We start from the raw sequence: 27,877 nt of genomic DNA on the forward strand, positions 1-27,877 counted from the left end.
ATTCGACTTCTGTTTTTGTCTCACGCAAAATATTGGACTTGATCACATGTGTTCCAAATTAAAATATATATTCCAAGTATTTTTGAAGTCACTATAAGTCTAAAATTGCATTAATATCTTTATAAAATGGTATCATCTCTGATAAAGCATGATCTGAGTAGATCAAGTATTCTAGAATTATGGTGAATGTTCTATTCTTCCAACAATCCTAAATTTTTTAGGAAATTTCCCAATATAAAATAATTTTACTATTCAAAAATTTATACTTAACATTGTGTTTTTCAACGTCTATAAAATAAAACATGTTGTTTATAATTTTGTTTATAAAGGTTTACAAGGCTACTGTTAAACTGTTTCAGGATATTTTGTATTGCTGCAATTTTTGTATCTGCCTATTTTGTGATGCTTTATGGATTGAAACTTGGTCCAGTACAAAGTAAAGAATGGCTCTCGACTGTATTAGTCTCTTCAGGGACAGACACGTTTGTTTCAAGTCCAATCAAGATAATATTCTTCGCTCTTATCTTGACTATGGTTTTCCAGGTAAATTGTAATCAAATACAAAACTAACATTGTACACATGGTTATGCTCTAGAAGCATCCATCCATACCACCCGACTGGATCGAACTTGTGATTTATAGAAGTAAATATGATCCTACATTACATGAACATAGATCAAATATGACACTATTTTTATCAAATATAATTTTCTTCATCCAATGACTTTAAACGCCAGATGGAAGAGAATGGAGTTGTATCTGATAATCATAGCTTTCACAGCATACGGTTTCTGTACTACTCAAAACCCAATTCTTCAATTGTTTGCACTAGTTTCTTCACAGTTACAGTACACTGTCTTCTACTAATTCATGAATATCTCCGAGAAGTTGTGTCACTTTAATAAGGTTATATTTCATATGGCGATTTAGGTTGTATTACAACTAAAATAAACATTGTGTGTACATTTTCAAACATACGTGTACTTCTTTGTATATTTCTATTATTTAATTTCTAATAAAATGGACGTGAAGCATATTTATGCATTTTTATCCGAATTTTTTATAAGCAGACATTTATTCAATTACTAATAAGCATTGCTCGTCAACACTAACAAATCCTATTGGAGAATGTACATACAGTGATGTTATAATTTTGTAAATATAAATAAAGAGCCATAAAAGGTGTATAAACTTAATAATTTATACGAACGACTTAATTGATCTTAATTCTTAGACTTCCTCGACTGAATTTACATCTAACATCTAGGTTTTTTGTTTTACCCCAGCCGCGTCGATATTCAAATAATTTATTGAAATTTCATCCTCATTGTAGATACATTTTCAATTAACATATTTTAAACAAATACTTCGTATTGTTTAACATACAGATGTTTAATACTGCGAAGTATATAACACAATATAGTATTGGAATGACTGAGGGCAATAATTGTCATGGTCGGTCAGAGGGCATCATCTGGAAATTAGCACTCAGCAATACAACTTCTTCTGTCCAACTGACCATCAGCTAAAATATAGATAAAACTGCCCCCCCCCCATCGGTGTTTCTACCCCACACACCAACTTATCAACACATATCAGAGCTGATCTATTATCTGTAACTTTTAGTTTACTAATACATTTAAAAAGTATCGAGTAAAAAGTATTAGTTAATTCCTATACATAATTAGTATGTGCACTAGTTACTGTATTTATTGGTATTTCTTTAAATAAAAAAATATTTCACCTTTGAAATATTTAGGACTAGTTTTCTAGTCTCTACTGCGACAGTAACTCGTATTAGTGCCAATTGACGAGTACGATCTAATATCGGCAAAACAATATATAAATAAAAATGATGGAACTGTTATTTACGAAAAGAAGTCCCTGTGCCTGATTATTGCTGAGTCAGTCAATCTGATCAGAGGTCAGTGGAGAGGATAATTTCTTGTGGTGACAGGATAGGACACGGGAATCTACTAGGCGTGACAATAAAGTAATGAGACTGATGTTAAAAAATTTTGTTTCCTCCAAAACCCTCGTCACATCTTTTTGGACATCTTTTGTTATTTGAAAATGGTGTCCCTTGGCCGCCGTTTTGAGTCTTGAAAACAGGAAAAAGTCGCACGGAGCGATATCTGGTGAATAAGGAGGTTGTGATAGAGCTGAAATGTGTTTGAGGTTAAAAATTACTGTACTGCCAGAGCAGTATAGGATGACGTATTGCAGAATCCCATTATCAGCAATTTTGTGGCACGGATATGAAAAACTCTTTTACTCCTTCTAAACTTTCTTTGTGGTAATAATGGCTAACTGTTTGTAAAACTTTGGCGTTTTGTTTCTGGATTGTAATGACAAAAACCAACTTTCATCACCAGTGATAACACGACTCAACAATTCTGGATTGATTTCGGTTTGATCTAACATATCGGTTCCCACATTTTTCAGTGTTTTTTGTTGTTGTGGTGTGAGATTTTTTGGAACCATTTTTGCATCTTTCTCATACCAAGAACTTCAGTTATTATTAGACAAACCGTTTCTCGATTAATGTTCTGTTCTTCTGCAATCTATTCCTCGGATACTCTTTGATCAGATCGTATGAGGTCACACACTCTGGTCAAATTGACATCCGTCCGTGAGGTTAATGGTCGTCCACTCAGGTTTTCATCTTCAACATTCAATCTTTCTTCACTAAATATTTTATGCCAACGTAAACTTTGAGCTGTTGATACAACCTCCTCCCCTCCAAAAATCTTTTGAAGCTTACCGTAAGTTGTCGCGTTTTCACCCAATTTAATGCAAAAAGATATGGCATACCATTGCGTAATATTATGTGGTTCCATTTCTTTGACGAGACACACAAACGCTAAATTATTACAGCACAACTCACGACTGAGCAGTTGCATCGATGTCCCGCTTGGACTAGAAACAGCTTCTAGACCAAGGTTGAAGAGGTTTTGTCCACGCAAGCCTGTAGAGTTGCCACATCTTGCAAAGGTGCAAGATATGTCTCTTTACTTTATTGTCGCACCTCGTACATCTACATTTACATCGGCTATACAAAAGTTGAACCTTCTCTCGTATAGCGAAGAGAAAAAAAATTTTATAATAGAGTTTGTATTAAAAATAATATAAGTTGATTTATTCAATTACTTTCACGTACCCGCGGCTTCGTACGAAATTTCTATGGCACATTCTGTGTAATCATTTGGGTAGCTGTTACAAGTTTAGTAACGCAAACTATTTAGATCAATGTAGAGGAACTCCAAAGTCGTAGTTCATATCTTTCTTAGTGAATTTAGTGATGTAATGCGATAGGTTCATATGATATTTTTAAACCGGAATTAGTTATACATCGTGCATCAGGTACCCATTTTCAGAGTTCATAATTATGAGGGCAAAGTTAAGAGAAACTGCAAGTAATTTATTTTTGAGGTTTTGCACTTCCAGTACTAATTAACTATATTTACAAATCAAAATTGGAGTTTCCCATTTTCCAACGATATATATATATATATATATATATATATATATAGAGGCGATAAATATATAGGTATATATAGAATTCTGTAATGATGTGGGATTCAAAACAGTCCCCAAATAGTTTGTTTGAACAGTTGTCCAAATTGTATGAATATAGATTTTGATATTTAAAATTAAAAGTTAACTCAATAATACTAATACATTTCAATACACAAATGTTAACAGTTGTCATCTGTGTGTAAAGATGAAACATAAAATAGTAAAATACATGTTCTTGCTTCTCGATCCACGTTCGTTATATCATTTTATTTCCTCGGTCCAGTCTAGGAGTTATATCAGTATTTATGTACCTCATTAGAATCTTATACCTCTTCAGTAGGACATAGATGCAATGTCCGATCGACGATTTTTGTCACAAAAACTGCATTTAAAGTCTCGTGTATTGTTTTGTGATTCCACTTGCTATAATCACGGACTCACTGAGCTCACTTGCTTCCACCCAGCGAATGGTTTGTTGAATCAAAGTAACGCTCAGTCCCTCCGTTTTTGGTTTTTTAAATACTGTATATTTGCCGCCCCATATTGCCTAAGAAAACTAAATTCAATAACTTTACATTTCCAATTTACTTAATTTAGTAAAATAAATAATATGTTTTTCTTGTTTTCACGATGTTGAAATACGAAGTGATTTAATTTTGTTATGCTTTCACTCTATAAATTAAAACAAATTCAAAACAGTAGTTAAATTGATGAACATATGACCGCGTTGTAACTATAAAATGTTTACATGGAATAGTTGCTTACATTTAACAAGCTCTTTCAATTAATATTTTGCAGCATATTGAAGATGGGAATTTTGGAGACCAGTGGGGCGTAGTCCGGAGGAATTGTGTATGTAGGAATAAGCCTATATCTATCCCAGAGACCCTAAGAATGTTCATGTACAATTTTAGTGCAGTCAGTTAAATAATTGATGCATGAAAGCAAAACAAAAAAACAAAGACACTTTCGCATTAATAATTTTATTAGGTTATTGGTTTCTTGTAGAGTATATTTATTCTTGTTACATATATATATATATATATATATATATATATATATATATATATATATATATATGTATATATTTAAAATATAATTTCAATTTGAGAATATAATTATAATAAAGCTTACCACATATTTTCCATGTTCGTTTGTTTTAATGAAACGAAGCAATACGACTTTGTTACAAGGTTAAATTAACATTAATAGAACTCGGACGAAAAAATAACAGTCGTTAATGAGTCCCTCATCGATAAATCTTATAGCTCATTGATTTACGTGACTTTTTGTAGCAATTTGGATTCAATTGCCTATAAATTACCTATAGGTTCATGTATTAATTGAATATTTATATAGAAGATAGATAATTTATCAAGCATGCACAACCTTATACCTTGTTACAAATTTATACAATTTTCACGAAATAATAATATTGGAGGTATCAAACGTGTATTGCAGAAAAGCAGGACTTAGAAAGCTATACTTCTAAAGAATATATTTTACCATATTTATTTTTATATTAACTGATGACACCATCGGCGAAAGCATTTTTGAAATAGAATTTTGTAGAAGAAATAAAAGGTTTATCGACAGTAAACATAACTTGATAAATTGGTTACTATAGTCTTCACATTTTTTTATTTTGTTTAGACGATGTATGAAGTAAATACCCATGCAGTCAGCTACAAGGAAGCTATGCGTGTGGTCCTGGAAAATAACGAAGAGAGTCTAGCCAAAGTATTAGCAATAAGACAACATCCAATGTACTCTCCTCTTACACATGCAAAGAGATATGTATGTACTATTCTTAATAGTGTTAATATAAGTAATGGAGTACAGTGATTTAATGTAGGTGAAAATTACTTTTTATTCTAAAACTTTTTTTCTTCATAATACCGATTGTGTAACTACGTACTCGATAAATATCACTCTTATTTTAAATCTAGAAATAGGCTGCAGAGACATTTCTTATTTATACACAAATGTTATAACTTAGATAGTTATAAGAAAACTCAATCAATACCTAACTTTAGTACTCGTTTGTTTCTTTCACCGCTTAAAACAAAGAGAGGTAAATATCATGATATGTTACTGGAAACTATGTGATAATTCACACTAATCTATGGCTGCTTATCTTAATCAGATTAAATAATTATTACTTAATGAGTCTTTAAGTATCTAGGTTAAATTGACAAATATGAATTTTATAGAGTCAGTGACATCATTGAACCAAAAATATTGTAACCATATTTTCTAGTGTCTATATAAAGTTCATGTATTTGCGACATTGTACTGTTTTAACTAAAATGGTCATTTACTCTAAATTAAAAATTTTAATATAATATTATGCATTATTAGTTGCCAAAATAGCAAAGGATAAGATCTTTTACAATTTTTTTGTTGAAACAATACAAACCAGTGTAGTGATTGAAAATTGTCACGTTAGTTGAAACATTTGTATAATGTAATAAAATAACCGTTTAATAACTTTTTTAATTTGTTTCCTGTATAGGAAATGATCCAAAAGAAACAGTTGAAGAAGAATTGGTTTGATTTAATAGACTTTGTTATATCCGCGTTCTTCGTCATTGTTGTTTGTACTGTCATCTCTATTTTGTGGAGTTCCCGTTATCGTACAAACAGTCAACTGCATACGGTAATGACAAGCTCTCGCCACATAAACATGGGAGCTGTTAACTTCTATTCTATTTCCAACATTAACCAGTAAGTATTTCTGTATTAGTCATATTTTCATGTTTAAATTAACAAATATTATCCATATTTCTTTTCTTTAATTGTTTTCCAGTTTTATAGATCCAAAGATTCTAAGTTATAGTTTAATTAGGATATTTTTTTTACGATTATCACAAAATTATAGATGACAAGGAATATTCCAGAATAAACTGTTTTTTAGTAGATATGACAATTGGGTAGGAGGTTGATGGGAGCCTATACTGCATTTAGCTAATCCACAGGTGCTAGTATTGCCATAGCAACCAATACTTTATCCATTTATATAAGGAATGGAAAAAGATAATTAACAAACTATTCAATATTTGAAATTTATATGATGGAGATTTTAAACACATACCTAAGGTTTTAGATGAAATAGCTAATTAAATATAAATTTTGTTATGGATATCTTGTTATGGAGAAGTATCTCACACAACAAAAATAATGAATATAATAAATTATTCTTTTGCACTTTCTGGACAGGTAGAGTATAGTATGGATACAAAACCCAATCTATTACATTGAATTAATGGAGTTATAAGGAAAGAATATTACATTTCTTTCTTTTCGGAGGTTCTATTTTACAATAAAAAACTAAAACAAATGTACAATATGTAAAACTAATAAACAAGAAGAAAAATATGAAAGGTAGATAACTAATATGACTGTAATTTCCCAATTGTGCTTTTATAAATTTTGTTTATACAGAATGGAAAAGTATTTGGAGCACACATTCATGTATGCAGCATACAACACAAGATGGTATAATGACGTCAAGTTTGTGGAACAGAATGAAGAGATGAACGTGACACAGGGTATTGTTGTATATTCTGCCAAACAAATTTATTTTTTTATTAATAGAAGTTTCATCCTTGACAAGTTTTTTATAGTTGGCCCAGCCAAGTGTTGGGTACAGCAACAGCTAATATACTATTACTTGCATGTAGGGAACACAGCTGATTAGCAAGAGAGTTACGTACGTGTATTCACAATTTTTCGAGTTTGCGAATTAATTTCACGAGTTTAGGACATTTGTTTGGCTAGTTCACAAGACAGAATGGCTGTTGGAAGGGATTGGGCTCCCTCAAGTTACTATGCTAAAAACTATACTTGTGAAATAAATTCCCTATTATAGAATAATAACCACTTTATCGTATTTCAAGTGTCACTTTCACTTTTAACACGTAGTGAAACTCAATTGTCTAAAAACTAGTAATGACAATGAATGATTGCATGAATATATAAAATGAAAAATGGTGATTCGTTTTATTCTGTATAGCATTTCCGCTCAATTATATACATATTTGTAGTAATTTGAGATGATACGTGAAACGTTCCTGAAAAGAACAGTTCTGTCAAATAATTATTAATTATCTTAAGACTGCTAAAATCGTTTATATATTTATATGTAATATATATATACTTTAAAAAAGTATTATATTAAAAATGGAATTGCAATGGAACAAACATATTTTTTCGTACTGGGTGACAATTAAATCCCGGGACTGATTTATATAAACATAGCTATTACAAATACACCTACACAACATAATCAAACACAATTTTGGTATATTTATTGATCCTTAATATATAATGTTCGCATAAGATATAGTTAATAGGCCTAATCTGAAAAGGTTCATGGAACAAATAAATAGCTGATTATAACAGCGTATATTTAAAATAGTATTTTTAAGCCGCATACAGGTATGTAAAGAATGATGATTAAAAATGTCATCACCAGCATGGCAACTGGGACCACTACTTTTATTTAAAAACCGTCACATATTTACAATAAGTACTTTACCTGCTACTTTTAATATTAATCCCTTTTAGTTTTCTTAACAGTGATTTTTAATAAATATATTTTTTTATATTTGATGTTTGGAATATGAGTGAGGCTATAAAACATTAAGAATGCATAATGTTAAAATTTACCCTTGTATAACCACCTGTTATCTTGTGCATACAATTTTGGAGAACAGGCGAATAACCTTAAGTGTCCCTTATGCGAAAGTGGACTGACATCCGGCTTCTTAACAATAAATATATAAACCTAAATTCTATTTTACTGATCGAATCTTTAATTTGTTTAACGATTTGTTCTGTCACCGTTGCATTTACTCTTCACAGATTAAATGAAAATAGTACAAAGTCTGATACATTTTCAATAAAGTCAACATTTTATAAAAATAATAAAGGAATTTTACATAGTATACTACTCCACGCATGATCCGATTATACCATTTTCCTCTAAATCATTGCAGGCTGTCACCTTATATTGTTTTAATACGTGTTAAAATAGTGTTTTATGTGCACTAACACAATTGAAGTCTTTTAAGCCGTATTTGGATTGGTTAAATAATATAAAGCCGTGCTGGGACATTTTTGACACCCTGTTTAGTAAGATGCTGATTTAACATTACTTTAAATGTTTATCGATTGATTTTAAGTTTGCATTTCCACTGTCACCAAATTAGCGTCACTCACTCTCATATATTTTCATCACTTAGTTGCCCTGAGACTAACCTTCACTGGCAGGGACCTAGAAATCATTATCCCGAGAAAATTAGGGTTCCTTGCAGTGCACGCAAGTACGGTGCCTGGAGAGAGTGAGTTAGATAGTCTGTGGTGGTTGATAGGAAGCCCTTAAAAACCATAATATAATAAAAGAGGATTTTTTTGTTATTTTATTTATGATGTTTTCATTTAAATGTTTCATTTGTAGGAAAAACTAGACACATAGCCTACTATAAGCAAGCTTGGACAGAGCTTTAAAATGTACCAAAAGCAGATAATATATATCTCAAAATCTCTACCCAAAATTGGACAGTATGACACAGCATTTTAGTGTGGTTTTATTTTATGATTACAGATTTGAAGACCGGGGCGTACTGGCTATCAGACTTTACTGGGATAGTGTTAGGACTGCCCTTGTTGAGGCAGCTGCGCGTAGACCCAAGTAAGATCAAAACATACAACGCGTAGAACGTGAATGAGAGTATTATTGTATCTTTCGGTTCTTGGGCACATTCTTGCATTTCAAATTCTCCCTTCGTAAATAATTAGAACCAATTTATTATAAAACATTAAGTACTATATCATAATATAATTTACCCTCTAATTGTTTCTCTGACCCAGCTAGCTTTAATAGTTATATTTTTCGAGCTATTTTATGACGATGAATTAAAAAATTTCTAGCTCTATACATTTACTTTTGGAAAACACCCTGTACGAGCAGCATGTCATATCCGTAGTGGTGTCTGGTCCCTTTACTGTCTTTTTTCAAAAGAATAAATTTTAAGCCTTGAAGTCATTTAACCTCTGATTGTATAGTTTATGGAGAAATTATTAAAATACACATAAAAATCCCTGCATTATTATATTCTTTAATGGAAATGGATAATATAAATTATACTTACATGATATTTCATTTTATGTCACGAATGCCCTAATATTTCTTTTAATTCTGAAATTTCCATACTTGAAAATTTGTTACGAAAATAAATTTAAAAAAAGCAAAGTCTAAATATTTAACTATTAAGATGTATCAAAATTTAGTTATAATTAATTGTTGAAGTCTAATAAGACCGTTGTTATTTAACTATTTATTCTTAACTTTTAAAGATTTTAAAATCAGTTTAAATAATATTAGGCCTATAACATTTTATTATTTTTCTTTTACAAATAGCGATTTTTATTAATAAATTATATGCAGACTTATTAACTTGACAATATGAATTTAGACCTAATAGAACACGTAGGATATTTATTTGACAGCCTATTTTTGTTTACTTATTTATCGTTATTTATATGAGCTTTTCCTCTGATATAATATAGTACCATGTGGGAACAAAGTCAACCAAAATGCAAGCTGCATACCTGGACTCAGTCAATCGCATGCAGATACCGACCTTCATGGAGTGGGTTGGGAGTCTGCCCTCTATTCTGACGTAATGAAAAACAACTCTCCTTGGAAGTATACCGAAAAAGATTCAACATTCACATTTACACTGTTCAGATTATATGGTAAGTACAGTCAATTTACTCAGTAGGATAAAGCTATAATAAGTTTTGCTTAAAACTTACATATTTATACAATACTCTAATGGAAATATTAAGGAATTTGTAGTGTTCAGATGAACGTTATGAAACTGATTGGTAATACTGTAATCTTATAATTTTACAATATAAAACTAAAACAACTTACACGGACCTAGACGTTATTACATGTGTGGAGACTGAAACACCGTTTCAATCAGAACAAGTATTCAGAACGTTTATGAAACTGATTGGTAATACTACAATCTTATAATTTTACAAATATAAAACTAAAACAACTTACACGGACCTAGACGTTATTACATGTGTGGAGACTGAAACACCGTTTCAATCACTACAAGTATTCAGAACGTTATGAAACTGATTGGTAATACTACAATCTTATCAATTTACAAATATAAAACTAAAACAACTTACACGGACCTAGACGTTATTACATGTGTGGAGACTGAAACACCCGTTTCAATCACTAACAAGTATTCAGAACGTTTATGAAACTGATTGGTAATACTACAATCTTATAATTTTACAATATAAAACTAAAACAACTTACACGGACCTAGACGTTATTACATGTGTGGAGACTGAAACACCGTTTCAATCAGAACAAGTATTTCAGAACGTTATGAAAACTGATTGGTAATACTACAATCTTATAATTTTACAATATAAAACTAAAACAACTTACACGGACCTAGACGTTATTACATGTGTGGAGACTGAAACACCGTTTCAATCACTACAAGTATTCAGCCCCAACATCAACGTAAATGAAAAAAAACTGATTGGTAATACTACAATCTTATAATTTTACAATATAAAAACTAAAACAACTTACACGGACCTAGACGTTTATTACATGTGTGGAGAACTGAAACACCGTTTCAATCATAACAAGTATTCAGAACGTTTATGAAACTGATTGGTAATACTACAATCTTATAATTTTACAATATAAAACTAAAACAACTACACGGACCTAGACGTTTATTACATGTGTGGAGACTGAAACACCGTTTTCAATCAGAAACAAGTATTCAGAACGTTATGAAACTGATTGGTAATACTACAATCTTATAATTTTACAATATAAAACTAAAACAACTTACACGGACCTAGACGTTATTACATGTGTGGGAGACTGAAACACCGTTTCAATCAGAACAAGTATTCAGAACGTTATGAAACTGATTGGTAATACTACAATCTTATAATTTTACAATATAAAACTAAAACAACTTACACGGACCTAGACGTTATTACATGTGTGGAGACTGAAACACCGTTTCAATCAGAACAAGTATTCAGAACGTTATGAAACTGATTGGTAATACTACAATCTTATAATTTTACAATATAAAACTAAAACAACTTAACACGGACCTAGACGTTATTACATGTGTGAGACTGGAACACCGTTTCAATCACTACAAGTATTCAGAACGTTATGAAACTGATTGGTAATCACTACAATCTTATAAGTTTTACAATATAAAACTAAAACAACTTACACGGACCTAGACGTTATTACATGTGTGTGGAGACTGAAACACCGTTTCAATCAGAACAAGTATTCAGAACGTTATGAAACTGATTGGTAATAGATACTACAATCTTATAATTTTACAATATAAAACTAAAAACAACTTACACGGACCTAGACGTTATTACATGTCGTGGAGACTGAAACACCGTTTCAATCACTACAAGTATTCAGAACGTTATGAAACTGATTGGTAATACTACAATCTTATAATTTTACAATATAAACTAAAACAACTTACACGGACCTAGACGTTATTACATGTGTGGAGACTGAAACACCGTTTCAATCAGAACAAGTATTCAGAAAACGTTATGAAACTGATTGGTAATACTACAATCTTATAATTTTACAATATAAAACTAAAACCAACTTACACGGACCTAAACGTTATTACATGTGTGGAGACTGAAACACCGTTTCAATCACTAACAAGTTATTCAGAACGTTATGAAACTGATTGGTAATACTACAATCTTATAATTTTACTAATATAAAACTAAAACAACTATACACGGACCTAGACGTTATTACATGTGTGGAGACTGAAACACACCGTTTCAATCACTACAAGTATTCAGAACGTTATGAAACTGATTGGTAATACTACAATCTTATAATTTTACAATATAAAACTAAAACAACTTACACGGACCTAGAACGTTAATTACATGTGTGGAGACTGAAACACCGTTTTCAATCAGAACAAGTGTTTCAGAACGTTATGAAACTGATTGGTAATACTACAATCTTATAATTTTACAAATATAAAACTAAAACAACTTACACGGACCTAGACGTTATTACATGTGTGGAGACTGAAACACCGTTTCAATCAGAACAAGTATTCAGAACGTTATGAAACTGATTGGTAATACTACAATCTTATAATTTTACAATATAAAACTAAAACAACTTACACGGACCTAGAACGTTATTACATGTGTGGAGACTGAAACACCGTTTCAAATCACTACAAGTATTCAAAAACGTAATGAAACACTGATTGGTATACTACAATCTTATAATTTTACAATATAAAACTAAAACAACTTACACGGACCTAGACGTTATTACATGTGTGGAGACTGAAACACCCGTTTCAATCAGAACAAGTATTCAGAACGTTATAAACTGATTGGTAATACTACAATCTTATAAATTTTACAATATAAAACTAAAAAACAACTTACACGGACCTAGACGTTATTACATGTGTGGAGACTGAAACACCGTTTTCAATCACTACAAGTATTCAGAACGTTATGAAACTGATTGGTAATACTACAATCTTATAATTTTACAATATAAAACTAAAACAACTTACACGGACCTAGACGTTATTACATGTGTGGAGACTGAAACACCGTTTTCAATCACTACAAGTATTCAGAACGTTATGAAAACTGATTGGTAATACTACAATCTTATAATTTTACAATATAAAACTAAAAAACAACTTACACGGACCTAGACGTTATTACATGTGGAGACTGAAACACCGTTTCAATCACTAACAAGTATTCAGAACGTTATGAAACTGATTGGTAATCACTACAATCTTATAATTTTTACACAATATAAAACTAAAACAACTTACACGGACCTAGACGTTATTACATGTGTGAGACTGAAACACCGTTTCAATCAGAACAAGTATTCAGAAACGTTATGAAACTGATTGGTTAAATACTACAATCTTATAATTTTACAATATAAAACTAAAACAAAACAACTTACACGGACCTAGACGTTATTACATGTGTGGAGACTGAAAACACCGTTTCAATCACTACAAGTATTCAGAACGTAAATGAAACTGATTGGTAAATACTACAATCTTATAATTTTTACAATATAAAACTAAAACAACTTACAACCGCGGCACGGACCTAGACGTTATTACATGTGTGGGAGACTGAAACACCGTTTCAATTCAGAACAAGTATTCAGAACGTTATGAAACCTGATTGTAATACTACAATCTTATAATTTTACAATATAAAACTAAAAACAACTTACACGGACCTAGACGTTTATTACATGTGTGGAGACTGAAACACCGTTTCAATCAGAACAAGTATTCAGAACGTTATGAAACTGATTGGTAATACTACAATCTTATAATTTTTACAATATAAAACTAAAACAACTTACACGACCCTAGACGTTATTACATGTGTGGAGACTGAAACACCGTTTCAATCAGAACAAGTATTCATGAAACGTTATGAAACTGATTGGTAATACTAACAATCTTATAATTTTTACAATATAAAACTAAAACAACTTACACGGACCTAGACGTTATTACATGTGTGGAGACTGGAACACCGTTTTCAATCAACTACAAGTATTCAGAACGTTATGAAACTGATTGGATAAAATACTACAATCTTATAATTTTACAATATAAAACTAAAACAACTTACACGGACCTAGACGTTATTAACATGTGTGGAGACTGAAACACCGTTTCAATCAGAACAAGTATTCAGAACGTTATGAAACTGATTGGTAATACTACAATCTTATAATTTACAATATAAAAACTAAAACAACTTACACGGACCTAGACGTTATTACATGTGTGGAGACTGAAACACCGTTTCAATCACTACAAGTATTCAGAACGTTATGAAACTGATTGGTAATACTAACAATCTTATAATTTTACAATATAAAACTAAAACAACTTACACGGACGCTAGACGTTATTACATGTGTGGAGACTGAAACACCGTTTCAATCAGAACAAGTATTACAGAAACGTTATGAAACTGATTGGTAATACTACAATCTTATAATTTTACAATATAAAACTAAAACAACTTACACGGAACCTAAACGTTATTACATGTGTGGAGACTGAAAACACCGTTTTCAATCACTACAAGTATTCAGAACGTTATGAAACTGATTGAGGTAATACTACAATCTTATAATTTTTACAATATAAAACTAAAACAACTTACACGGACCTAGACGTTATTACATGTGTGGAGACTGAAACACCGTTTCAATCAGCGACAAGTATTCAGAACGTTTATGAAACTGATTGGTAATACTACAATCTTATAATTTTACAATATAAAACTAAAACAACTTACACGGAACCTAGACGTTATTACATGTGTGGAGACTGAAACACCGTTTCAATCAGAACAAGTGTATTTCAGAACGTTATGAAACTGATTGGTAATACTACAATCTATAATTTTTACAATATAAAACTAAAACAACTTACAACCGGACCTAACGTTATTACATGTGTGGAGACTGAAACAACCGTTTCAATCAGAACAAAGTATTCAGAACGTTATGAAACTGATTGGTAATACTACAATCTTATAATTTTACAATATAAAAACTAAAACAACTTACACGGACCTAGACGTTATTTACATGTGTGGAGACTGAAACACCGTTTCAATCACTACAAGTATTCAGAACGTAATGAAACTGATTGGTAATACTACAATCTTATAATTTTACAATATAAAACTAAAACAACTTACACGGACCCTAGACGTTATTACATGTGTGGAGACTGAAACACCGTTTCAAATCAGAACAAGTATTCAGAACGTTTTATGAAACTGATTGGTAATACTACAACTTATAATTTTACAATATAAAACTAAAAACAACTTACACGGACCTAGACGTTATTACATGTGTGGAGACTGAAACACCGTTTCAATCACTACAAGTATTCAGACGTTATGAAAACTGATTGGTAATACTTACAATCTTATAATTTTTACAATATAAAACTAAAACAACTTACACGGACCTAGCCGTTATTACATGTGTGGAGAACTGAAACACCGTTTCAATCACTACAAGTATTCAGAACGTTATGAAACTGATTGGTAATACTACAATCTTATAATTTTTACAATATAAAAACTAAAACAACTTACACGGACCTAGACGTTATTACATGTGTGGAGACTGAAACACCGTTTCAATCAGAACAAGTATTCAGAACGTTATGAAAACTGATTGGTATTACTTACAATCTTATAATTTTACAATATAAAACTAAAACAACTTACAACGGACCTAGACGTTATTACATGTATTGTGGAGACTGAAACACCGTTTCAATCACTACAAGTATTCAGAACGTAATGAAACTGATTTGGTAATACTACAATCTTATAATTTTACAATATAAAACTAAAACAACTTACACGGACCTAGACGTTATTACATGTGTGGAGACTGAAACACCGTTTTCAATCACTACAAGTATTCAGAACGTTATGAAACTGATTGGTAATACTACAATCTTATAATTTTACAATTATAAAACTAAAACAACTTACACGGACCTAGACGTTATTACATGTGTGGAGACTGAAACACCGTTTCAATCAGAACAAGTATTCAGAACGTTATGAAACTGATTGGTAATACTACACAATCTTATAATTTTACAATATAAAACTAAAAACAACTTACACGGACCCTAGACGTTATTACATGTGTGGAGACTGAAACACCGTTTCAATCAGAACAATGTTTCAGAACGTTATGAAACTGATTGGTAATACTCACAATCTTATAATTTTACAATATAAAAACTAAAACAACTTACACCCGGACCTAGACGTTATTACATGTGTGGAGACTGAAACACCGTTTCAATCACTACAAGTATTCAGAACGTTATGAAACTGATTGGTAATACTACAATCTTATAATTTTTACAATATAAAACTAAAACAACTTACACGGACTAGACGTTTTATTACAATGTGTGGAGACTGAAACACCGTTTCAATCAGAACAAGTATTCAGAAACGTTAATGAAACTGATTGGTAATACTACAATCTTATAATTTTACAATATAAAACTAAAACAACTTTACACGGACCTAGACGTTTATTACATGTGTGGAGACTGAAACACCGTTTTCAATCACTACAAGTATTCTCAGAACGTTATGAAACTGATTGGTAATACAACAATCTATAATTTTACAATATAAAACTAAAACAACTTTCACGGACCTAGACGTTATTACATGTGTGGGAGACTGAACACACCGTTTCAATCACTACAAGTATTCAGAACGTTATGAAACTGATTGGTAATACAACAATCTTATAATTTTACAATATAAACTAAAACAACTTACACGGACCTAGACGTTATTACATGTGTGGAGACTGAAACACCGTTTCAATCAGACAAGTATTCAGAACGTTTCTGAAAATGGTTTGCCATACTATATTAAAATAACTGAGAATATAAAGTTGAGTTTAAAGCTGAATAAATGTGTACATATCACACTCAAAATGATGAAAGACAATAATTTTGAGGACGAATCAGAAAATCAGCTGTGTATTCTAATTTTAAAACGTTAAATAATTTACATCTGATAAAACAATGAAGTTCATTAGTGTTGCCAAGATCAAAGTGCCTGTCATTTACTGAGGCCCTTCTAGTACATGTCACAAATTTAATAAGACATTTACCCAACTAATAATGCATGTGACTGAGATTATTTTAGGCGAAGAATAAAGCTTCCGTCGAAATTTTATTTATTTTTTACTGAGGTTCTTTTAACATTTACTGACTCAATTATTATGAATGCGAGAGTTTGTGAGAAACTATGTTTGCAAGTTTGGATATTTTGTACATTGGTGTTTAGATATTTGATACTCCACCTCACAAAATCTACTGGTCTGATTTATGTGAAATTCTTTATGAATGTTAATGAGATAAAAGAATAACCAAATTTTATAACCATAATTTTTTTATGATAAAAATTTTAAAATTGATATACTACTAATATTATCCTTATTCAGAGTATTTTTACTTTCATGAAAATTTAACATCCGTATCAGTGTTCTGTTAATAGTTATGGCAGTATTATTATTCGAGTTTTAATATGATACGTTTTTGACATTGTGCGACAGCATATTAAAAATAAAAATACAGATTCAAACATTGTTTAAACTCAAAAAAGTCTGCGTAGAGTAAAAAGAAATTTAAAAAGAACTGTAGTGAGCTATATTTATTAAAAACTATTTAAAAGGAACCAGAAAAGATAGGAAGAAATATATGAATCAGTAAGAAAATGTTAAATGTTTATATATATATATATATATATATATATATATATATATATATATATATATAAGATCAAAATATTTAAAACCAATATATAAAATATTATATATAAGACAATAAAATATACTGCTAACATTGTAACATTGACTGCGCTCCTTTAAAACTACAACCAATATTAAAAATATCTAAATTTAAAAAAAAAAGAAAACTCTAATATACTGATTTATTGTGTGTGTGTATATGTGTGTGTGTGTGTGTGTTTTACGTATATTTAAATTCTTCATTTTGAACTAAATAATCAGATATTATTACGAAATCTGCTGCCCACAATAATCCGTGTCTAAAGTTATAATTTATCTGCTTGTCAAAAACGTGTCATATATTAAAACTGGGATAATACTACGGCCATAACTATTAACAGAACACTGATACGGATGGTACTTTTTCATGAAAGTAAAAATACTCTGAATAAGGATAATATAATTAGTATATCAAATGTTAAATGTTTATAATAAAAAAAAAAATTAAATTAACAGATCGTGAGCGTGATAGTTATATGCCATAAATAAACCTTCAAAGCTGTTCTATCAAAATAAATAACTTTAATTAAAATGAATTTTAAACTGTCACTTAAAATGAGCTATTCAAAATAGAAAATGGCAATTTTAAATAATTTTTATATGCTAGCATTTGCCAATCATCAAATACATAGCTCATGTTATTCGCACAAATAAAATCAAGGTCCAAATTATATTCACATACCGGTACTATATTTAATAATGATATGAAATATTGAATTAACAGATTAAATCATAATTGTATTATTTTTTAGACTGTTTTAAAATTACCCTAATACACTCTACCAATATTATAAAATATCGTAGAAAAGTTTAAAAACGAAAAACCTCAGTTACTGTATAACACATATAACAGGTATTATTCAATGTCATTATCATACATAAAAATAACTCGTTTTAAGCTCCAGACACAAGTCTTGGAACACTATTATTCAAAACAGAGTGAGGGATGTTCTAAGAACATTGAAATTTCCAATCAAGGTAATCCCCAGTGTCGTGTATTCGGCCATTCAGAAATTTAACATTGACTAGTTCTGTTAAAACGCCACAGACACGTAACTTGTAGGATATGGCAATATTGTCCTAGTGAAAATAGAATAATAATGCGTGTTATACAGTTACTAATAATTATTTTAGGTAAATCTGGCAAGTTATATGAGCGTGGAGGGTATGCTGTTACATTGGGGCCTACGAGACATGACGCAGACAGTACTTTGGTAGAACTGAGAAGAAACAATTGGCAGGACAAGCTAACACGAGTCGTAATTTTAGAGTTAACAGTCTACAACATTAATCTGGACCTCTTGAGTCAAGTCACTCTCATTGTGGAGTACATGATTACTGGCAATATTCTCCTAAAGGGACAGGTGAGATAAATAAATAAAAACTGCACGGTTTGTTATACTAGTCTGCGTATTCTATGTAAGAGTGACTATGAACAACAATAAACTGGACCTCTTGAGTCAAGTCACTCTCATTGTGGAGTACAAGATTACTGGCAATATTCTCCTAAAGGGACAGGTGAGATAAATAAATAAAAACTACACGGTTTGTTATACTAATCTGCGTATTCTATGTAAGAGTGACTATGAACAACGTTAACACTTTCACTACCACCTGTAAAAAACATTTTACATTATACCTGTACTGAAAATTGTTTATAAAATAAATCTTATCTTTATGCTGTAATTAGACATCTGTGATGGATAAAAACAGCTTCCAATGTTGTATTTTGACTTTTGGGGCAGTTCAAAATAGGGGTACTCCAGATTGCCCCCAGCACTGTGCACCTTTCGCCATGTGAATATGTCTTGTGCCCGGTGTAGAAGGGCCGTTTGCCGTTTGCCATTATTATAGTCACTTATTATCACTAAACGTAGGTAATAACACCATAGTACGTCCACGACCAAGCGACAATATTGTGCAATGTAGCACTCATAAATGCCGTGCCGCACCGTGCGATTCAGACCGTCCACAGAGTCGTCACAGATGTTCTAAACACTCACACAATACTAAAACCGCCTCAACGGAACATCAGGTCGATACCGACAGTTCCAGTTTAGTTCAGTTGCGCGGCACTCATGAGGTGCAACAGCACTGTATAGGCTTGCGGCACTGGCACTCATGAGTCATGCCAGCAATAAATTCTTTGTTTGAAGGTTATTTTTGACGATAGAAGGATTGTAAAGGAAACAGGATTTTTCCGGACATTTGCCATCGTTCAGTAAAACAAGAAATCAGAACAAGAAAACGGACAGGAACAGAACGAACAAAATCAGAAACAAAACAAGAAAATGGAACTGTTAGAACTATGCACTTAATGCAATTATTTTGAGTTAGAGGGTAAAATGTACCGTCAATATGAGGGGATGGCAATGGGTTCTCCAATGTCTCCTATTTTCGCCAATATCTTTATGGAGGAATTTGAGCGAAAAGCTTTGGCTTCAGCTCAGTTCAAACCGAAGATTTGGTGGAGGTATGTGGATGATACTTTGTTATTTTTTCTCATGGAGACATTGAATTAAATAATTTTTTGAATCACATTAATAGTATTTCTCCTTCCATCCACCTCACAATGGAAATGGAAGTCCAAAACAAGCTTCCCTTTTTGAATGTGTGTGTATTAAGAGATAGGGATGTCCTTAAGACAACTGTTTTTCGAAAGATAACACACACAGGCAAATATTTAAATTATCAATCCAACCATTAAAAATCTGTCAAAGGAGGAGTAGCCTACTCGTTGTTTGATAGAGCAAAGAGCTTGTGCTCTGATAAAGATGGACTAAAAGAAGAATTTAAGAAAATTGAATCGGATCTCAGAAGAAATGGATACCCTCAATTAGCAAACGAACCAGAATAATCATTCTTGAGTAAGAAAAACATAGTTGTGATAAATTTGCGTTTATGTCAATCCCTTATGTGCCGGGATTATCGGAGAAAATTAGAAGAGTAGGTAGAAAGTACAACATTAGAACCGCGTTTAAAACACACAACACTCTTAGACAAAGTCTCGTAAAAACAAAACCAAAAAATGGCACACAGGATTCCAAAAACTGTGTTTACAGTATAAAATGTAGTTGCAATAGGGAATACACAGTCGAGACAAAAAAGACCACTAAACGTACGGATAAAAGAGCACAAAGAAAACACGAGAAAGGGTCTTACAGAAAAGTCAAAAATTGCCCACCATTGTTGGTCCGAAGACCATCATATGAATTGGGATGAAGCCAACATAATACATCGGGAACCACATTTCTTCAAAAGGAAATTAATTGAGGCAACATACATTAAATTGGCAGACCAACCAATCAGTCAACCATCAGTCGAGATTAGGCCGCTTTGGTTGCCAATTCTAAAAAAATGAACTAAAGAGAAAACCAAAAGTATCAAACGGATCAGATATTTGTAATAAACCAATGCGGAGTCACAATATGGTTTTAAGAAGTTCATCTCGCATGAACCAATAATAACGAAAGGGCCCATTCCTGTCCCCCTTCCTTTTTATTTCCGCCATCTTCTTTTAGCCAGCCGTGACGATTACCAATGGCTAGTCCCTCTGGTCAGTCGTAGGTGGTTAGTAAACGAACGAAGACGTATTTATTTATTTATTTCAACGGTAAACCATTTTGTACAACATAACTTATAACAAAGTTGGCAGCTATCCATAACCAAGCATTTTACTTAATATTAATCAAAACAACAAAATCAAAACACAATCAGAGAAAAATAACAATAATAACATAAAGGATTATGGTGATTTAAATAAGGTTTATGATGAGTGTAATGATATCCATGGAATCTGAACAACAATAATTATTGCAAGTTAACAACAATAATAATATAATAATACGTAAAGAGTCTGGGCGAGATAATAATAAAAGTAGCAGCTAAATAACAAAAGTTATATAACAATAATACACGTATAGAATCTGAACACAATAATAATAACAACGGAAACAGCTAACAACAAAAGTTATATAATAATAATTGCGAGTTACATTATGGTCTATAGTGAGATGATATTTATATAATCTGAACAACAGTAATAACATGTATAAATCTGACACAATAATAATAACAACAGAAACAGCTAAACAACAAAAATTATATAATAAAAATAATAATGGTGGGTTACTTTAGGGTCAATATATATATATAGGAATCTGGACAACAATAATAACACGTATATAATATGAACACAATAATAATAACAGTAAACAGCTAAACAACAACAAATTAAGAACTAGTTGCCCGCCATAGTAGCTTCCCCAAGCACGATCGAAATGACTGATAAGAGGATCCAAAAAATTCCACACCACCTGAAACCTCATTACCTTCTCTCATAAGTCTGGGAATACAGCTGTGGTAGCTGTAAAGAGAAGGAAGTGCCCTCTTGAAAAAGATGTCCCCGGAACGAGTGGATGTCGGAATTCGAAACTCGAGAAGAGAGAGAAGACGAGGGCAGTCTAGAGCACCGTTAACCATCTTATGAAGAATCAAGATGTCCGCCATCCTTCTTCTAGTCGCCAAATGTGGAAGGCCAAGGGAGATCCTCAAACAGTCAACAGGCGTCTCCAGGAACTGATAGCCAAGACGCAGTCCGATGAGCCTCAAGAATCTGATCTGCACCCGCTCAAGAGTATCAATGTGCCCTGTCAGGTAGGGACACCAAACAACAGATGAAAATTCTAGGATCGGACGCACTAAGGTTTTGAACAGTGTTGTCAATGTAGTTGGGGATTGAAAGTCTTTCGATGTTCTGCATAGGAATCCCATTAGTGAATTGGCCTTGCTGCATATGCATGAGATATGATTCGACGGACTGAGATCATGAGACATAACGACCCCAAGGTCCTTAAAACTGCAGACTTTATTTAGTGAGGAGCCGAAGAGAGTGTAGTTGAATACAGTGGGTGGGTCCAGCCGGGAGTACGTGAGTACAGCACTTTTATCAGCATTCAGGTCCATCCCATTCCGCTGACACCAGGCTACGATATGATCTAAAGTATCCTGTAGTCGCTGACAGTCCTCAGGAGAGTTCACTTCGACAAATATCTTGATGTCATCAGCGAACATGAGACAACCCGTAGAGATAACTTCGCAAATATCATTAATGAAAAGACTGAAAAGGAGAGGAGCCAAATGCGAGCCCTGCGGAACACCAGACGGGGCTGGAAACATTTCAGAGTAAGAGCCGGCAAACTTCACAATCATTCCCCGATTAGTCAGGTAACTTGACAGCCACTCCAGTAGAGATCCCGTTATACCATAGCCTCTCAGTTTAGAAATGAGAAGATTGTGGTTGACTCTATCAAACGCCTTTGAGAAGTCGAGCAGTATGCAATCGACCTGCCTCCGCCTGGAAAATGCAGATGTGACATAGTTATGTAGCACCAGGAGATTGGTAGAGGTCGATCGACCACTTCTAAAGCCATGTTGTTCCTCGGCGATTACATGCTTGAGATCAAATGCAAGTTTATCCACCACAAGGCTCTCAAAAACCTTTGCAAGCACCGACTGAATGGCTATCGGCCTATAATTGGTTACATTGGATCGCTCACCAGATTTGAAAATAGGGGTGATGAAATAATCTTCAGATTTGCAGGGAAGGTGCCACTGGCGAGCAGTGTGTTGAAAAAAATTGAGAGATGTGGGGCCAAAACTGGACTGCAGTACTTGATCACCGCAGGAGGTAGAGAGTCCGGACCCATTCCCTTATAGGGATCAAGGGCTTTAAGTTTTGATTCTACTTGTTGAGCAGTTAAAACGAGGCTGTGTAGGTTGACAGAAGTTCTAAAACAAAAGTCAGATGATGGGAGTGACATGTTGGTATAGACTGACGAAAAGTAATCAGCAAATAGCTCGCATTGGCCGCTAGGTTCATCCACTTCAACATCATTATACACCAGGTTCGATGTGATGTTTGCTTTCTTCAGATTGTTGATATGTGCCCAAAAAACCTTAATGTTATTAGGAATGGCGGACTCCACATAGTTTGTATAGTCACGATAGCACTCACCAGCTAACTGCCTGCACCGATTTCTAAGTTTTCTAAAATAATCGTATAAGGAGAGATCACCAGTGTCTTTGAAACGCCTATGGACAGTTTTCTTCTCGATCACCAGGCGCCTGAGCTCAGCAGTAAACCACTTGGGAAAGGTTGATCTTTTGGAGTTCCTAATGGGAGAGTTAAGCTTGGTAACATCGGCAAGGTTCCTACAGAATATAGTGAAGTGTTCTTCAGCTTTAGTGGAATCAACCGTTGGGTAAGACAATCCCTGGATCCAGGCAAAGACGGCATCCAAGTTGCATCGTCTGAAGTTGTGACTTGAGCAAGGGTTCGAATTGGTCTTCACACAATTGAGGTTGATTGAAAAATTTAATGGTGGGTGATTTAATTCCTCGGGGATTATCACATCATCAGCTGGGCTTACTATCGTGTCAGTAAAAGGAGTAAAAATTAGGTCAAGAATAACACCTCGGTGATTTACAATCCTGTTGTGCTGATAAAGCTGAAGCAGTTCTGCCAAGCCAACAAGACTTTGAGAGGCGCTGCTGAGCGAACAGGAAGACGTATCTTTCCAGTTTGAAATCACCAAGAATAACAAAGTTATCGATTGCAGGATTGGATGAGGCCACATCTATTACGGCATCACAAAAGCGTTCATATTTGGAAATAGGCATGTTAGGGGGAATATAGGCTGCACACAGAATGAGAGGGAATTCCTTAGTAAGAACCTTCACGAAGACGCACTCAACATCAGTCACAGAAGTAGTTAGTTGGGCGCAAAGAAGAGAAGAACCAACAGCAATGAGGACACCACCACCACTGTCCTTATCGCTATTACTTATGGATCTATCACACCTGAATGTGGAAAAGTTGTGGAGTCCCAATTCTGAGTCATGAATTCCAATTGTAAGGTTGGTCTCGACCAAAATTAGTACATCATGAACACACGTAGCCGTGGCTTGTTTTAAAAGAGAGAGTATTATGACCTGTATTCCGTAGTTCAGTTTTAATGATTAGTGTTTTGTATAGTTTTATATTAAGTGCATGTTTATAGAGTTAGTGAAGTTGACAAACAACATGTAGGTTGTGATTCATGACTTAGGCGTGCCAAAACGCTTTGGTATGGTTTGTTTATTTTAACCTAGTTTTTAATTATGTATTAGGTTAGTTCTTTACCTGAAGAAGAGATCAGATTGCAGATCTCGAAACGTAGTGTTACTGATTTCTTGTTTCACTGAACGATGGCAAATGTCCGGAAAAATCCTGTTTCCTTCAGCAATAAATGTGTTAATCTTGACTTCTTATTTAGGCCACTCTTGTAGTGGAGTTCAAAAGAATGAATACCTTCAAAATTATCCTAATGTGCTACTGAGATCATAAATATTGGAGTTTGTGATCTCACTGGGTTAGGTTTATTAGGTTAGGTAAGATTATAGTGGGATAGGTCTGATTAGGTTAGATGGGGTAAGTAATTATGTAAAGTTAATTTAGGTTAGTAATATGATAATACTCCTATATACTATACTACCGTACGCACTTAGGGCCGCAGCAACGTATTTTTACAGGAGGGCAACCGCTAAATTTGCCGCCCCCTTTCCAACATTCAACTCCGGCAATTTAAAAAGTACTTTAAATGCTGTTTCTAAAATAATTAGTAAATAATCCAGAAGTTCTAAATTATAACTATTATATTTGGGGATTTTGTATCAATGATAGAACTAAAGTTTGTAACCAACTATCACTATAAATGTTAGAACAATGCAAAACAGTTATTCATCTAACATTTTTTTTAATGAATTTAGTAAAACATAATTTTGAGAAATATAAAGTATTAACGTTGTAGTAATAATATAAATTACAATACTATTGTTACTTAAATCTGATATTGTTCAATGTTTTCATAATGGCACAACCAACATTACTAATTTTACATTCTATGAACTTTGAATAGTCCACTACGTACATACTTTTAAAAACGAAACAAAGACAACATTTTGTAACAAAACACAAACTGAACTCTGCATAGAAACTTTGTAGTAAATTATTAAGTGATAAAAAATGTGTTTTAACCTATTTGTAACCTGAATTAAATATATTTTTTCTCGATTTTTTTTGGCAGAAAATATATTAGTTATTTTGTCAAATGACATTGTTGATTCTCCCTGGTGTTCATTTGATAGTATACTTAAATGGTTAATGAGGGCATAATTTGTCAAATATTTTCACCGACAAGGTTACCAGCGCTGTGATATTCATCCGAGTTTGATAGTTCGTATATTGGAATCGATGATCCCGAAGATTTTAAAAAAGATATCTTTATGCTGGGGAGTTTCTGATATATGGCAACTCATTATCGGATGATAATGGAGTAGGACTTTCTAATGCATGTGAAGTTGTTAGAACTAAATACCTTTTAAAGTGGCCTTCATCATGCTCAGTTCCTTTTCTTCTTTATTCTATTTTTCTTGTATGCGGCACCAGACAGTTTGTTGCGGCAAGCTATTCTGGTTTTATTGTCCTATGAAATAAACGAATAGAATAAATGAGGATATAAACTACTAAAATGGTACATACGGTTATATGTGATACATCATATAATTTTTTAATCTTTATGAAAATGAGAATATTAACACAAACCCAGAGAGTCAGATAATTAAGTTTAAATTTTGAATATGATGGTGGGTTAGTACTAATCTGGCAGTAAAGTTATATGGATGAATTTATAACACGATTCACTTTATTGTTATGGATTGGCAACATGAATGTTAAAATTGCAATACAAATGTTAACTGAAAAAGAATGCAAATCAAGCCGAGTTAATCACGTACACCATCCTTTACACAAGTGGGTTAATCACCCATCTGAAAACGTTCCCAGTCTTACAGACAATTTAACTCGGTCCATAATTAAAAAATACAAAATTATCAATTTATACTTCGTCCATAACGACATAAAGAGCACTTGTTCGGAGTAAAATGAAAAACGGATAACTCAGTAAGTTGATAAACTAAGCGAGGTGCAAGGTCTTTTGAATTAGTGACCTACTTTAAAATTCTGAACTATCCATTGTCACACTTAAAAAAACTAATTGTAAATAAATTAATAATTTTTGAAACTACCCGGCCTACCTGCCATCTCCGTGCTGATAACTTACGTAGGAGGCTGTCTATTTTGTATAAATTTTATGTTAGGTTAATATTTATTTTTTTATTTAGTTTTCATTTTATTCAATAAAAATATAGTTCGAATACAAAATAACTACGACATTCCCGACGTATCTTAGAACCAGATTAGTCAATGAAAAACTGTGATATCAATTACTTAGACTTTATTTTAGTAAGCGCTTGTTAGTAAAGGAAATAAATAGTACGTATTACGAAACGATAACGTAATTAGCGTACGAGATTAGGTTAATATAATAATGAGAATAGTTAATATGCCTGTTTATTTTTAATGAAAAAACTTAAATTTTATTCTTGTTTTATATCATTAACAACTATATGACAATATCGTTATGAATTTTAATTTTGTGAGTTGATCATCACTAATTTCGGAGATACGTCGGTAATGTTGTAGGCATTTCGTGTTTGGACTCTACGTCCATGAAATAAAATGCAGAAACAAAATATTAATCTATTATAAACTACTTAAAAGTTAGCCTAAGTAAAATAACCCTAGCGTGTGTGTCATCAAAACAAAAGTGACATCAGATTGGGCTAAACGTGTGATTGATGCGGCACGAGGATCACCAAATGCTCAGGGCTCTTGAGGTTTCGGACAAACTATAAGACAGAAACACAAAAAACTAGGCTTGAAATAAATGTATACAGCATATATTGTTTTGA

General features: G+C 32.5%; 1 protein-coding gene across 2 annotated transcripts in view; it reads left to right on the forward strand.

The window, feature by feature from the left end:
- Window positions 1-27,877, forward strand: part of LOC124360350 (polycystic kidney disease protein 1-like 2) — a 64,436-nt gene that overhangs the window by 33,005 nt on the left and 3,554 nt on the right. Inside the window, exons 11-17 of one of the 2 annotated variants that reach the window (XM_046813904.1) lie at window positions 360-543; window positions 5,173-5,316; window positions 6,035-6,246; window positions 6,964-7,070; window positions 9,128-9,214; window positions 10,093-10,281; window positions 19,160-19,389. In XM_046813904.1, the coding sequence (XP_046669860.1) occupies window positions 360-543; window positions 5,173-5,316; window positions 6,035-6,246; window positions 6,964-7,070; window positions 9,128-9,214; window positions 10,093-10,281; window positions 19,160-19,389 (1,153 nt within the window). The remainder of the gene's footprint in view (window positions 1-359; window positions 544-5,172; window positions 5,317-6,034; window positions 6,247-6,963; window positions 7,071-9,127; window positions 9,215-10,092; window positions 10,282-19,159; window positions 19,390-27,877) is intronic. The other variant, XM_046813905.1, reaches the window with a different exon arrangement.

Source organism: Homalodisca vitripennis, chromosome 4 (assembly GCF_021130785.1).
Source record: "Homalodisca vitripennis isolate AUS2020 chromosome 4, UT_GWSS_2.1, whole genome shotgun sequence".
NCBI lineage: Eukaryota > Metazoa > Arthropoda > Insecta > Hemiptera > Cicadellidae > Homalodisca > Homalodisca vitripennis.